The following is a 15478-nucleotide window of genomic DNA, read 5'->3' on the forward strand; positions in this document are numbered from 1 at the left end:
TAAAAGCGACTCTGTACCCACAATCTGACTCCCCAAACCACTTGTCCTGGGGTCCGTTCGGCAGGTAATGCAGTTATTGTCCTAAAACAACTTTTAAACTTACAACCCCGTGCCCTACGGGCATATTTGTGCCCTAACTTTGCACCACCCCTCCGTCCCTCCTCCCACCCTCTTCATCATTAGGAATGCCCCTGGAACATTCTCTCCATGCTGAACATTGTACAGATCCTTAACGATCCAGCCCATGTGCCGGGCTGCCACAGGTGGGTAAAAGGAGGCAATCTGCCTGGAGCAGGGGGGGGGGGGGGTCAAATTGTGGGTACAGAGTCGCTTAAAGCTTTGGCTGTCCAGGCATGATGGGAATTGTAGTTTAGCAACAGCTGGAGGGCCTGAGTTTGACAGCTGTGACCTAGGCCTTATAAAATTGGTAGATGCACACCTCCACTTCTCGAGAGAGACTGCCAACTCTGAATACGTGAGTATATAGCTCAAAAATATATATTTTCTAAATTTATTAAAACAAGGATACAGTACAACATGTTTCCAGGCTGGACCTGATGAAGAGGCCTGTCTGGCCTGGAAACACGTTTTGCTGTATCCTTGTCTTAGTGGTTTAAGAAATTTTGTAAAATTCCTAGCTATATACACACATATTCTATCGGAGTTGGCTGCACCAGTTGAACCTGTCTTTCTCCAGGAGTGGAGGTCTGCATCAGATTATTTGCCCGGTGAGGGTGTACAGGAAAGGCTGCACATCGGTGTTTTCTCCCTCTACACACTTGTAGAATTGTGCCTCAGTTTGGCAGGTGAGGGAATCCAGTGTTAATCTCCCCTTCTTGATCCACCTCTGTTTGGTGATCCTGCACCATGGAGCGTGCGGTTTTCTAGTTATAAATTTGGTGGCCAATGCTTAGAATAGGCCATGAATATTAGAACTGTAAGCACTTCACCCATCAGCTATCTAAGGAGGCCGCTTTTCCATGTTTACCAGCACTTGTCCCTGTAGCACTGAATGGGATATGCTCCATGGGATGGTGCTGCTAAACATTGAAGACTGGATCTCTTGGCAGTGGTGCTGGCACCCCCCCCCCGATGGAGTATTGATGGCCTCCCCTGAGTTGTACTAGGACAGAGCTGTTACATGTTGGCTTTGCCATTCTATGAGCTGCAAATCCTTTACAAGTATCTGTTCTGTGTCTACAGCTCTTCTGTAGCCCTTTGTGTTTCCAAGGTGACAGACTACAAACCAACCCTGTGCGTAGTCTGACTCTACAGTCTTGTGTTACCTTTACACCTGTCCCATTTCTACAGTGAAGGTAAGAAAGAGGTAGTGGATATACAGGAAAGTGCCGGAACTTCCTCTCCACTGCTACACGTTATTTACATTGTCGGCAGGAAGATTTGGGGGCTGAATCTCTTAAAGGGAAAAAAAAAAAAAAACTCTTTTCAAGGGAAGTATAAAAGTTTCCTGTGTGCCTCCCCAGGCAGGAAAATAAGACTGCATACTTACTACTGAGCTATTTGGTCCATGCTCCTCTGGAATAATAGATGAGTGTGGACTGGAAGATCTGACTGCTGTAGTGCTGGAGGTAAGTATGCCTTCTCTTATTGTAATGCATGGGAAGGCACATGGAAAACGCCTTTAAAGGGGCACCACCGCAGCTCCACTCCATCTAAGTAAATGAAGCTGAGTTGTAATACCAGAGAACCTATAACCTGACTGTTTATTATGACTCCCTAGAAAACCCCAATATGGATATTCTGAAAGAAAAATGTTATGTGGGTAGTAGGCCCTGAATCACCACTAAATGCAGTTTTGGTTCAACAGCATCTACAGCTTGTGGCAGAGAATTCTGTTTGGTAAGTATACCTGGGGGCACTGTGTTCTGTGTTTGGCATGGTATGGGGGGGCACTCTGGCTTGCATGGTGTACATGGTATGGTGGGGCACTCTGGCTTGCATGGTGTACATGGGGTGGGGGGCACTCTGGTTGCACGGTGTTCATGGGGAGAGGACCACACTGACTGGCACGGTGTATATGGATGATAGTGTCTGTACACCATGTGCTGTAAGCAGAAGATGTCGCCAACACAACCACTAATTGGAAAAAGTCTTGATGGAAAGTGAATAACTACAATCAGAGAAGACAGAACCCGTGAGTGATTGGATTTAATTGTTTATTGTGCATTATGACCGGCCTGCTCAGTATCAGCCCTTGTCCCTTCTGCCTCTATGGCTCCATTATACGACCTCAGTATGGAGGGCAAAGAGCTAAGACATCGCTTGTAAAGTTGTTTGAGATCCCAGCCCCCCTGACTAAGGCTTTATTATGGACTATAGTCTGTGTCTTGGATAGATGGAGGTCTATGATATAGAGACTATAGGGGGCATAGTTACTGAAGAGACAAAGCCTGGAAGATGTGCAGCAGCCATCTCTCCTGCCCTCTTCAAGACGGTCGAAACCATTCTCCCATCTAACCTCACACAAGACCCATTATTAGATAGACTGTCCTAATAACTAGTCTCACTGTATAGGTGAATTCACATGGGGCATGTATGTTACAGACATTTCTGCAACTGTCCTATTGATCTTAAAGGGGTTTTCCAGGCTTACAAAAACATGGCTGCATACTTCTAGAAATAGCGCCTCTCTTGTCGTCAGGTTGGGTGTGGATATTGCAGCTCAATTCTATTGGTAAGCTGTAATACTGCACACAACCTGAGGACGGGGTGGTGCTATTTCTGCAAAAAGGTAGCTGTGCTTTTTCTAAATCCTGGATAATCCCTTTAAATATCTATATCCAGATAATTAAAACTGATTTTACACAGAAAATGTGTGTGTAAACTTACCCTAAGGCTGCATTCACTCGTCCTGTGTTAAATCATGCTGTCCGGGGCAACCCACCAGGGTTTGCATGAAATGTCTGTGTTTCATGGACATAACACTGGTCGTGTGAATGCAACCTAAAAGTGAATTCCTAAACTTCAATCTAAAGCATTTCTGACACTCGTAAAATCATTTTGAATCTGTGTGTTCACACCCCAAATATCATTAATAGGAGCTGGAGAGAAGTGCATGGCTGAGCATAGGGAGAGGGAAGAGCTCGGCCTTGTGCTTCTCACAACTTCTTCTAATGATTGGTTGGGGTCTGAGTGTTGAGATCATTCAAAACTTCTGATGTCTCTGTGACACTTGAATTTTTTTTTCAAATGATGGGAAATCTGCGGCTTTCCAGCTGTTGCAAAACTACAACTCCCATCATACCAGGTCAAACTTTAGTTCTCCAGGCATGATGGGAATTGTAGTTTTGCAGCAGCTGGAGGGGTCGCAGGTTGCTCCTATACCTGCCCTTCCTGCAGCCCAGATACTCCCCCCGTGCAGATGAACGTTAACCACTTCATTGGTATTCTTGATTTTATTACAAATGAAGAAACCAATTTATCAAATAACAATTTGGATTTCAATAATAATTATTAAAAAAAAAAAAACCTTTACACTTCATGGGACACAAAGAATGAGATAAAATGGCCGTTTTTTTATGGGTACCAAAAATAAGAGGTGACTTTAGCTTCATAAGATTTTTGGCACCGGCTTCAGACTCAAATAATAAGACATTTAAAAAAATTACATTCCTTTCTCTTTAAATCATCTGTTTATAACTAAAATATATACACTTTATAGAGCTGGAAGCAGCCAGTTTATGAAGAGAGCAAATAGAAAATAAAGGACTTAAATTTTACTGATTTTGTTTAAAAAAAAAAAAAAAAACATTTTAACTCTTTGATAAAACACAAGGCTCCCCTCAAAACGGGGCAATGAAATAAAGGAAATTAGCATCACTCAGAGGAATGATTCCAGTACAACTAAAGCCGTATATATTTACAAATGTTACATGTTAAAAGTTCTAAAAACAAGATCTTAGAAATGGCGCAGAGTTTTTGTTTTTTACTTCTTCTGCTGGATGTAGCTGGAGTTCAGGTGCGGGTGTCCTTGGGATAAGACCGGGAAATGGGGCCCGTTCTGGATTAATGATGGAGCTGAAAGGAGAAGATGAAGGTTAGTGGTGCTCAATAAGTCACAGCTCTGCTCTCAACCAAAGGGGGCCCTTCAGTTTTTACAGTCTGGAGACACTGATCTCTATTGCCCACCCAGGTTCCACATCCCCCTCCGATCAGTCAGCAGCTCTCACTTCAGAGCACTCATTCATGTCGATGGGTGCAGCACTATATGATGCCACAAATGTCTGCCTTCCCCTTGCTGATCGTGGTTCTGATCTGATGCACTTGTAGAATCTGTTTATTTTGTACATGGTTGTAATGGCAGGTTCAGAAAATATACGGACACTAATATAACGTCTAACTTACGATTTTTGCAGAAATCAATAGTACAAGTGATTTAAAGAAACTCTGTAATAGGTTTTATTTGACAAAAAAGCCTCTTTCTGTACTCAAAGCTGTTTTCCACTTCTTATTTGCTCATTATAAGGCAAAGCCGTCCTCATTACAGAAAAGAAAAGGGGAAGACAGGTTTGATGAGTCCATTATAACCTATGGAGGGGCCGAGGGGGATGAGTGAGAAGGGAGAGCAGAGAAGCAGCTGTACAGTTTTCAGTCTGGGCACATAAAATGCTGGATTCATAGGTCAGAAAAGGTTAGTGCTTATCTAAGAGCTTGGTGAGAGAAGATTGCAGGATGATATGCTGTGCAGAGCTGCCTTTTCTCTCCGTGCTCACTCATCCCCCTCAGCCCCGCCCCTCTCCATAAAGCATAATGGACAGAAATCCTGCTTCTTCTGAAGTGAGGGGGGAGGTAGGAAAACAGCTTTTTGAGCACAGAAGGAAACTTGCTTAATAAAACCTATTACAGAGTTTGTTATAATCGCTTGTAGTATTGATACTTACTGATTTCTGTAAAGTGACATTTATATAACAGTTACGCTTTAATATGTGACATTACCTGGCGGGTAGTAGGTCTTGGAATGAAAGCCGGCAGGTGCCTGTTGTAGAAAATTCTGATGTAAGCTGTAAGGCCATGACCCGGGAATCAATGGGTAGTGAGGAGGCGTCCCCCGATCCCAGGGAAGGGAGGGCTTTCCGTACTGGCCTTGGAATCCTTGCTCTATTTCACAAAAGAAGCGTAAAATAAATGAAAATGAGAATCAGTACTGGATCAGAGAGACTGCTGCCTTCTCACAAAAACAGCACCCACATCTGTCCACAGGTTGTGTGCGGTATTGCAGCTCTGCCCCATTCATTTCAGAAGTGTTGTGCCCCAATGCCAAACACAAGCTATAAACAAGGGTAGTGTCCTCCCTGAAAAAGACAGCCATTGTTTCTCAAATCTTGGGCAAAGCATTCAAAGAGGTTGTTCACCAAACACATTTCAAATAAACTGGTGCCAATGATTTTATAATTTACTCCTATAAAAAAAAAGGCTTCCAGTACTCATTAACTGCTGTATGTCCTGCAGGAAGTGATGTATTCTTTCCAGTCTGACACAGTGCTCTCTGCTGCCACCTCTGTCCATGTCAGGAAATGTCCAGAGCAGCAGCAAATCCCCATAGTAAACCTCTCCTGCTCTCTAGACTGGAAAAAATACTCCACTTCCTGCAGTACATACAGCAGCTGATAAGTAGTGGAAGACTTGAGATTTTTTTAATAGAAGTAAATTACAAATTTCTGGCACCAGTTGATTTGAAAGAAAAAAAATAGTCGTCAACTCCTTTAAATGGGTTGTACAGACTTACAAAAACATGGCCGCTTTCTTCCAGAAACATTGCTGAAGATGCTTTCTACTTATTTTAGATGCAATGGCGCAATGCATAATAAGTAGCTGACTGGCCAGAATCTAACCACTCAAGAAAAGCTGTTACAAAACTACAAATCCCATCATGCCTAGAGAGCTAAAGCTTTGGCTGTCCAGTCATGATAGGGTCGGAGTTTGCCAAAATGGAGGCAGCAATGATTCTTGGCTGGAGCTCCATCCGCTTGTTATGAGGAGATGGTGGAGTACAGAGCTATGGTCTGTTCCAATGAGTATTGGACCCTGATCACATCCCTATTATCTATCCACAGGATAAGTAATAAGTTCTTGCATTTGGATAAACCCTTTAAGTAAAGTATTTTGTGCTCTTTACAGACTAATTCACCGAGTAGAAGCCATTTACCTGTGCCGCCCACGCTTCCATTGTTCACCAGTGAGTTGGGTGGCTGTGAGTTGTGCCAATGTCCATCGTGAGAGGAGTTAGGAACGCCTACAGACCTGGCAGCGGGCCCTGCAAAGATGATGCTGGGGTCGTTCAGATTAACTGCACTTTGATTAGTGGTGGAGGGGCTGCTGCCGCTGCCAGATCTGGTCGGGTAGGCGACACCACCGGAGTGAGGGGGGTTCCCAGAGGAGCGAATAATCTGCCCGTGGATGGGCCAGGAGTTGTTGGGAATAGGGATCTGTGTGGGCAGAGGGAGTAAGCCGAGGCTGTGCAGAGGAGAGAAGTGAGTGGGGGGAGAATGCGGGAAGTGTAACAGGGGCCGCTGCACCTGGTGGGGATTCTGCACCGGCTGGGCTGGTGGCTGGCTCAGCTTGGTCTGAGGCTGCGACTGGCCCAGGTTGTTCTGTGGAAACGGCTGAGGCTGCGGTGAATACGATGAGTGATGGGATTCAGACTGGAGAGAAGAGGAGGAGAAAACCGATTTATTACAAGAGATTTACAGCTGAAACCACAACCAACATGGACAATATGTCTCTGGCGGCTCCTATAGGGAATGAAAGGGGCAGCGGTGTGTGTGACTGCCACCCCAATCTGCTGGGAGACTTGGGTCCCTGTCCGTGAGATCACAGGGGGTCCCAGCAGTGGATTTCTGTGGATAGGGGATAAGTTCTGATGGTGGAATAACTCCTTTAAGGAAGGTCTATTGGAACATTTCACAGCATCAGTTAAAGGGGTACTCTGGCATCAATTTTTTTTCTTTCAAATCAACAGGTGTCAAAGTTACGTAGACTTATAATTTATTTCTATCTCAAGTCTTCCAGTACTTATTAAAGGGGCACTTTCAAATCAGCTGGCGTCAGAAAGTTATACAGGTCTGTCAATTACTTCTGTTTTCTTCCAGTACTTATCAGCTGCTGTATGTCCTGCAGGGAGTGGTGTATTCTGTCCAGTCTGACACAGTGCTCTCTGCTGCCACCTCTGTCCATGTCAGGAACTGTCCAGAGCAGCAGCAAATCCCCATAGAAAACCTCTCCTGCTCTGGACAGTTCCTGACATGGACAGAGGTGTCAGACTGGAAAGAATACACCACTTCCTGCAGGACATACAGCAGCTGATAAGTACTGTGAGACAACAGAAGTAATTTACAAACCTGTTTAACGCTCCGACGTCCAGCTAATTTGAAAGCGCCCCCTTAATAGCTTCTATCCACCTGTAGGTTTTATTTTTCTCTTTCTAGGACAGTATGTAATAAGAGGATTTTTTTGTACTCACCGTAAAATCCCTTTCTTGTGGCTTCATTGGGGGACACAGCACCAGTGGGTATAGGCTACTGCCACTAGGAGGCGACACTAGACAGAAGAAGAAGTGACTCCGCCTGGCAGGCTATACCCCTCCTACAGGCACCAGGCTAACTCAGTTTAGTCACAAGCAGTAGAAAATAGGAACAAAAAACAGGCAAAAAAACAGACTGGTCCCGGGAACGAAAACCCCAAGAACAGAACAAGCCCCGGGAGCACAACCTCAAACAGGGTGGGAGCTGTGTCCCCCAATGAAGCCACAAGAAAGGGATTTTACGGTGAGTACAAAAAAATCCTCTTTTCTTGTGCCTGTCATTGGGGGACACAGCACCAGTGGGACGTACAAAAGCAGTCCCAGAGGGTGGGGAAAGAAGATTACAATCCCCATACGGCCCGCCTAACGCACAGCGGCCTGTAGAACCTTGCGGCCCAGACTGGCGTCAGAGGAAGCCAGGATATGGACCTGATAAAACTTTGAAAAAGTGTGGACTGAAGACCAGGTGGCGGCCTTGCAGACCTGGGACACTGAAGCCTGATGGCGGACCGCCCAAGAGGCCCCCACAGCCCGAGTAGAATGAGCGGTGACCCGAAAGGGAGGAGCCCTGCCACGAACGCGGTAGGCCTCTGCGATGGCTGCCTTGATCCAACGCCCAATGGTGGTCTTGGAAGCCGCCAGTCCCTTGCGCGGACCCGACGGGACCACAAACAAGGAATCCGAGCGGCGAAAGGAAGCAGTGACGGACAAGTAGATCCGTATGGCCCGGACAAGGTCCAAACAATGCAGGGACCGTTCCCTAGGATGGGAGGGCGCAGGGCAAAAAGAGGGGAGAATGATGTCCTCATTAAGGTGGAATGCAGACACGACCTTCGGCAGGAAGGAAGGAAGAGGACGAAGCACCACCTTGTCCTCGTGAAGGACCAGATAAGGGGAGCGACAAGAGAGCGCTGCCAGTTCAGACACCCTACGGATGGAGGTAATCGCCACCAGGAAGGCGACTTTCCAAGAAAGGAAACAAAGAGACACCTCACAAAGAGGCTCAAAGGGAGGACCTTGTAGAACCTCGAGGACTAAATTAAGATCCCAGGGCTCTAAAGGCTGTCGAAAAGGAGGGGCCAAATGGACCACCCCCTGAAGAAAGGTCTTCACCTGAGGGCGGAAGGCCAGAGCCCGCTGAAAAAGAACAGACAGGGCGGAAATCTGCGAACGCAAGGTGGAATGACTGAGGCCTTTATCCAGCCCGGATTGTAAAAAGGAAAGAATCTTGGGCGTGGAACACACCAAGGGGTGAAAATTATTCTGTTCGCACCAAGAAAAGAAGGCCTTCCACACGCGATGGTAGATCCGAGCTGACTGAGGCTTACGGGCCTTAAGCATGGTTTGGATGACTGGTTCCGAGAACCCACGAAACCTCAATACCGCGGCTTCAACAGCCACGCCGTTAAACTCAGCTGAGGTAAATTGGGGTGGAATATTGGCCCTTGTGAAAGGAGGTCGGCCCGCAGGGGAAGTCGCCAGGGGGCGTCGGCCAGGAGGTGCACTACGTCGGCGTACCAGGATCGGCGCGGCCAGTCTGGAGCGACAAGAATGGCGGAAACGCCGAGTGCCTTGAAGCGCTTCAGGACTCGTGGGAGAATGGGCAGAGGAGGAAAGGCGTAAACCAGGGAGAACTGCTCCCATGGGGTCACCAAGGCGTCGACCGCGAACGCGCAAGGATCCCGGGCTCGAGTCACATAGATGGGGAGTTTGTGGTTCAGCCTGGAGGCGAAGAGATCTACGTCTGGGAATCCCCACCGCCGGCAGATTTGAAGAAACACCTCGGGATGTAGAGCCCATTCGCCCTGATCCAGTCTTTCGCGGCTGAGGTAGTCCGCCGCCCAGTTGTCCACCCCGGGAATGTGGACTGCCGAGAGGGCTGGAACAAAACGCTCCGCCCAATGGAGAATGCGAGCGGCCTCGGTCATGACAGAGCGGCTCCTGGTGCCGCCTTGACGGTTCAGATAAGCAACGGCGGTGACGTTGTCGGTCTGAACACGGACCGGGTAACCCCTCAGGAGATCGGTCCACTGAGACAGGGCGAGAAAGATGGCCCGGAGCTCCAGGATATTGATGTGAAGCCGAGCCTCCATCGGCGACCAAGAGCCCTGAGCTGTGTGGCTCCCGAAGACAGCCCCCCACCCGGACAGGCTGGCATCCGTAGAGACGACCAGCCAATTGAGGGGGAGGAACGAGCGGCCGAGGAGGACCACCGGAGACGTCAACCACCAAAGAAGCTCCCTGCGAACAGCAGGGGACAGGAGGATCTTCTTGTGGAGAGACAGAGGGGACCTGTCCCATTGAGACAGAATCGCCCGCTGCAGAGGGCGCGAATGAAACTGAGCGAAGGGGATCGCCTCGAAGGAGGAGACCATCTTGCCCAGGACTCGCATGCAAAGGCGAATCGAACAGGGGGCGCCCGAGCGGAGCAGAGAGACTGCCGAGCGCAGGGAGGCAACTTTGTTGGGAGGAAGGAGGACACGGGCCGACTCGGTGTTGAATAGCATCCCGAGAAACTCCATAGAGCGGGAGGGAAGTAGGGAAGATTTTCGGTAATTGATCACCCAACCGAAATTGGTCAAGAGATCGAGTGTGATCTGGAGGCTGGACAAAGTGTCCTGTTTGGAGCGGCCCTTTACCAAGAGGTCGTCCAGGTATGGCAGGACAGCCACCCCCTTTGACCGAAGCAGAGCCATCAAAGGTGCAAGGATCTTTGTAAAGACCCGAGGCGCCGTGGCGAGCCCGAAGGGCAGGGCAACGAACTGGAAATGTCCAGAACCGACGGCGAAACGTAGGAAACGTTGATGACTGGCTGCGATGGGAACATGCAGATAGGCGTCGCGGATGTCTATAGATGCAAGAAATTCGTCCTGCTCTAGAGACGCGACCACCGACCGCAAAGATTCCATGCGGAACCGCCGAAGGCGAACGAACCTGTTCAGCCGTTTCAAATCCAGGATAGGACGGACCGAGCCGTCCTTTTTGGGGACTGTGAACAGATTGGAATAGAATCCCTGGAAATGCTCGGAGGGAGGAACCGGGACCACAACTCCTTGAGCTAGGAGATTCTGAACCGCCCGAAAAAGCTCGGAAAGCCGCGCCGAAGAGCGTGGGAGATTTGACGGAAAAAAGCGAGGAGGCGGCATGGACGCGAACTCGATTTTGTATCCTGAAGACACCACCTCCCGTACCCACACATCGGGCACATGGGCGAGCCAAATCTCCTTGAAGGAGAGCAGACGACCCCCTACTTGAGGGAGAGACCCGACAGGGAAAGGACCATCAGGAAGAAGACTTGGGTGCAGGACCTTTAGAAGGGCGAGAACGGGGCTGCCAGGAGGGGCGGGGTTTGAAAGAGGGCTTCCTAGAAGGAGCTGGAGGCGCATCCTTAGCCTGGCGACGACGCGCCGGAGGCTCAAAGGAGCGGAAACGGCTGGAACGCCTGTGAGGCTGAGGGCGCCGGGACCGGTTTTGAGGGAGCAAGGAACTCTTCCCCCCTGTAGCGTCCGAGATTATTTTATCAAGCCGCTCCCCGAAAAGTCTGTTCCCTGCAAAGGGGAGAGAGGTCAGAGCCTTCTTGTAGGCGGCATCAGCTGACCAGCATTTTAACCAAACAGATCGTCGGATGGCTACAGAGTTAGCCAGGGACCGCGCAGACAAACGAGCAGCTTCCTGAGAAGCGTCGCACAAGTATTTGGACGCATGCAGAATCTGCGAGGCCAGAGGCAGGAGATCCTCGCGCGGGGTGTCCAGGGAGAGGTCATGGACTAACTGCCTGGCCCAAGAGGAACAAGCCTTGCTGACCCAGGATGCAGCAAAGGTAGGACGTAGGGCCGAACCGGCCGCAATAAAGACAGACTTCGAAAAAGCGTCGATTTTCTTGTCGACTGGGTCAGTGAGTGAAGCACCATCTGCCAGAGGCAGAGTAGTTGACTTGGAAAGTCGAGAAACCGGAGGGTCCACAGAGGGGGGCACTGTCCATGTAGTGACCAAGTCAGGGGAGAAGGGAAACAATGCCTCGGCACGCTTAGAAGATGGAATCCGCCGGTCAGGGTGATTCCACTCCTTTGCTAGAAGATCTTCAAAATCCTTATGGTTGGGGAAAACCAAAGGCTGTCGCTTATGGCGACTGAAAGAGACTTCACTCCTGGAAGTAGAAGGGGACTCTTCTGCAATATGTAAGGTGTCCCGCACTGCACGGATCAAGGCCTGCACTGCAGAGGCCAGCTGATCCTCCCTGTCGGACTCTGAGGCAGAGTCAGAGGGGTCCCCCGAGGTGGCGGAGAGGGGTCGCTGGGAAGCGGAACCGCCTGCAGTGGATCTGTCCGGAGAAGGGTCTGAGGAACACCTAGAAGGTGACCGTGAGACAGAGAGTCTAGATCTCCTAGAAGGTGACCGTGAGACAGAGAGTCTAGATCTCTTATGAGACCGTCCTCTGGAAGGCGAGTCAGGAGAAACCCTGGAGGGTCCCGCCGCTGGAGGCGCTTGGGAAGGCAACCGCTCAATGGCATGGATCATGACCTGGGACAGCTTAGAGAGGTCACCGATCGCCTGGGACAGGGATCTAGCCCACTCAGGGGAGGCTGCGTCTGAACCTGCAGGGGAGGTCTCCTGGGAGGTGGCACTAGGGTTAAGGCATAGCAGACAGAGGGGGCCAGGCTGACCGCAGGGGAACTTTTTATTGCAGCGAGCACACGCAAAGTGTGTCGCCACAGCCGCAGGAGCGAGCTGCCTAGGGGGGTCGTCCCGGGGACCAGACATGGTAGCTAGGGCTGGTAGCCTGGAGAGTGGAGGAGGGGAATATCACCCACTGGGTGAGCCTACCCGACCCTGGAGCTGCTGCCGCACTGGATGCTGGAGCTGCACTGGATGCTGGAGCACGCTGGATGCTGTGGATTCTGAGCTGCTGCTGCTGTGCACAGGGAGCTGAGGCTGCTGTACTGGCAGGCAGAGAGAACAGCAGGTGGCCACAAGCTGCTGCGCTGCAGAGACGAGAGGAGGAAGGGAGGGGGCACAGGAAGGAGCAGGTGGGGGCTACAGGAGTAGCCAATAAGAGAGAAGCTAGCGGCGGGAAGGGCCGAAAACGGGCGGGCGCTCCGCCCCCGTGACGTCACTCGTGTGCGCCGATGCGGCCTAGCTCCGGCAGAAGCCGGGGGCTAAATTTATGGGCAGGCCGGCGGCAGCGAGACGGCGGCGCGGAGCGCTGAAGAACGCGGCCGCCGGCAGAAAAGGAAGGGAGAAGAGCCCGGTAAACCCCCCGGTCGCCCCTATGGAGCTGCTGCATGTGGGCAGGAGCTCCAGAGACTCCCTCCACCCCCTCTCCCTGAAGAAAGAGGCCCGCAGAGACCATCTTGCCCAGAGCCTCTGAGAGGGAGGCAGGGAGGGAGAGAGGCAGGGAGGGAGAGAGACAGGAGGGGAAGAGGCAGGGAAGGGGAGTAATTGGGTGCCCTGGTAGGATGACCCCCCCCAGATTCCAAAGAGGGCTAAGGACAGGAATACTCACCTGTCCGGCGTCTTCAGGTGCGCGCAGGGTCACCCCTTCGGTCACCTCGCACCTTTGTGGGGGACCGGTATCCTGCCGCAGGGAGCGGGCGTTGGGGGACGGGTGACCGGCGCAGGGAAAAGAAACTTTCCATGCACCCTCAGGGGGAACTGCGTCTGATGTGGCAGCCCACGCCGACGGTCCCCCTGATAACCTAAAAGAAAAGAAAAAGAAATAAAAAAAATGGAGGTGCATGCACCTGTGTCTACCTCCTACGGACACTAGACTAAAACTGAGTTAGCCTGGTGCCTGTAGGAGGGGTATAGCCTGCCAGGCGGAGTCACTTCTTCTTCTGTCTAGTGTCGCCTCCTAGTGGCAGTAGCCTATACCCACTGGTGCTGTGTCCCCCAATGACAGGCACAAGAAATACACTTCCTATGATATCTAGCACAGAGGACTTCTACAATGTATATGGATTTCATGAATGTATTGTATTGTTCTATCAGTCCATAGGTGCAGAGTAATGCCTACAGCTTTTGTATCCAGTCATATTTCGGCAGCACTCACCGACTCTGATGCCTGTCGTGTGCGGGTGGGGCGCTCCATCTGTTGTAATGGGGTGAGAACCGGCTGAGGGACGATGAGGCTCAGGATCTGAGATGCTGAGAATAGAAAACACTGTTAGTTCTGTGTATAGAAAAGTCATATCTGCATGTCATGCTATATATGTATTGTATATGTAGTTGCAGTATTACCCAGAATGCTGTTGGCGTTCTTCTGTCGGGCCGTGTTTTCGGGACAGTCCCTTCGTACATGACCCACATCCCCACAGGTAAAGCACCTCTTCTCTCTCAGTTCTCGCTCATCCTCCTTATTGTCCTTCTCATCATCCTTCTCATTCTCTTTCTTCTTCAACCTAAGAACAAACAATGGACGATGTTTAATAAACTTGCAGTTAAAGGATCTGTACATTCTCGCAACTAATTGCTGAAGCCGACTACACAGGATCGGTTGCCTGTAAGGCTGTGTTTACACTGCGTTTTAACAATCCGTTCTTTGAAAAAAAAAAAAAAAAAAAAAAAAGTTTTTCCATTGACTTCCATTATAAAGAAAAGATTCGATTTTTTTGACTGACACAAAAACATTGCTGACACTATTTTTTTTGTCCGTTAATAAAAACGAATCCGTTAAACGTATGCTAAAAATGCAGTGTGAACCCAGCCTAACCATGGCGATGCATTAGCATGCAAAACAGCTGTGCACCCAAAACAACGGACAATTTGTAACAACTACTTTTTCCGTCATATGGAACAATGGAAAAAACACTGTTCTATCCAGGTAACTATACTATACTTTTATTTATTTTTTTAAAGTGTTTACTTGAAAAACATAAAACTGGCCACTAGGTGTCACTGTTTCTGCTCCACTGCCTGTTGTCAGTACATTTCTGTCCCTGACAAGTGGGGGTGGGACATTCAGAGCTTTGTGCTGTCAATCACATTGCAGTGTGCCCAGCAGCAGAACTCTATAAAGCTGCTCACCTAGTCTATTATAAGTAGTCTGCTGCTGGGCACGCTGCACTGACTGACAGCACAGAGCTCTGAATGTCCCGCCCATACTTCCTGTATTTTGTCCAAGCCCTGCACTTGTCATAGACAGAAATGTATAGACAATAGGCATAAAGAGTGACACCTAGTGGCCAATGTTAAACTTGCAATTACACACAGAAAGTAACTTTTTTTTTTTTTTTTTTAAATAAAGTGATTTACAAATATGTTAGCTATTGAGGCCTCTGTATTTAATGAACTGATTGGATATATATATATATATATATATATATATATATATATATATATATAATATGATTGTGTATATTAGTTTGGCAGGACGTCTGCCTCCCTGCAGTCCTGCCAGTCAGTTGCCTCTGCAATGGTTACTGCTGCTCATACCTGCATGAATACACAACCCTCTGCCCCATCAGAGAGATCTTCAAAGCCCTTTTCTCCATGTTTCTTACCGTCTTCTCTTGGGACAATCCTTCATGTAATGGCCGATCTTCCCGCACACCCGGCAGCATCTATCATTAGGAGCCAGCTCCCCGTCTGTCAGGACTTTGGAATCAAAAAAATATTCCTGCAAAAACAAAGACAAATCTTGGGGGTCACAGAGGTCAGACCACTAACAATCATTCACCAGAAACATGTTTTCTCTAATCTGTTTTTATCTTCTGCATATAGACGTAGCCTATATACTCATACAGGATTATGAAGGCCCAATTATAACTGAGCAATGTTATCAGCATGCAGAGTTCTACCACTCAGACTAGAGGAGCCTGTAATCTGGAGATGAGTCATTGATTTTCATGGGAGTGTTGTGGGCATGCTCTGTGACCTGTGCAGGGTGGGAGGAAGCTGACTGTTGCATATTATGTATAGCACAGGTGTCACACTGCTAAA

The 15478-nt window shown here is 49.2% G+C and overlaps 1 protein-coding gene across 1 annotated transcript in view; it reads right to left on the minus strand.

Moving 5' to 3' along the window:
* Window positions 1-3759: 3759 nt before the first annotated feature.
* Window positions 3760-15478, minus strand: part of TUT4 (terminal uridylyl transferase 4) — a 53441-nt gene continuing 41722 nt past the window's right edge. Inside the window, exons 25-30 of the mRNA XM_069981620.1 lie at window positions 15040-15155; window positions 13778-13938; window positions 13590-13684; window positions 6167-6662; window positions 4957-5118; window positions 3760-4038 (exon numbers count right to left, since the gene is read on the minus strand). Coding sequence (XP_069837721.1) covers window positions 3947-4038; window positions 4957-5118; window positions 6167-6662; window positions 13590-13684; window positions 13778-13938; window positions 15040-15155 — 1122 coding nt within the window. The 3' untranslated portion in view covers window positions 3760-3946. The remainder of the gene's footprint in view (window positions 4039-4956; window positions 5119-6166; window positions 6663-13589; window positions 13685-13777; window positions 13939-15039; window positions 15156-15478) is intronic.

Source organism: Dendropsophus ebraccatus, chromosome 8 (assembly GCF_027789765.1).
Source record: "Dendropsophus ebraccatus isolate aDenEbr1 chromosome 8, aDenEbr1.pat, whole genome shotgun sequence".
NCBI lineage: Eukaryota > Metazoa > Chordata > Amphibia > Anura > Hylidae > Dendropsophus > Dendropsophus ebraccatus.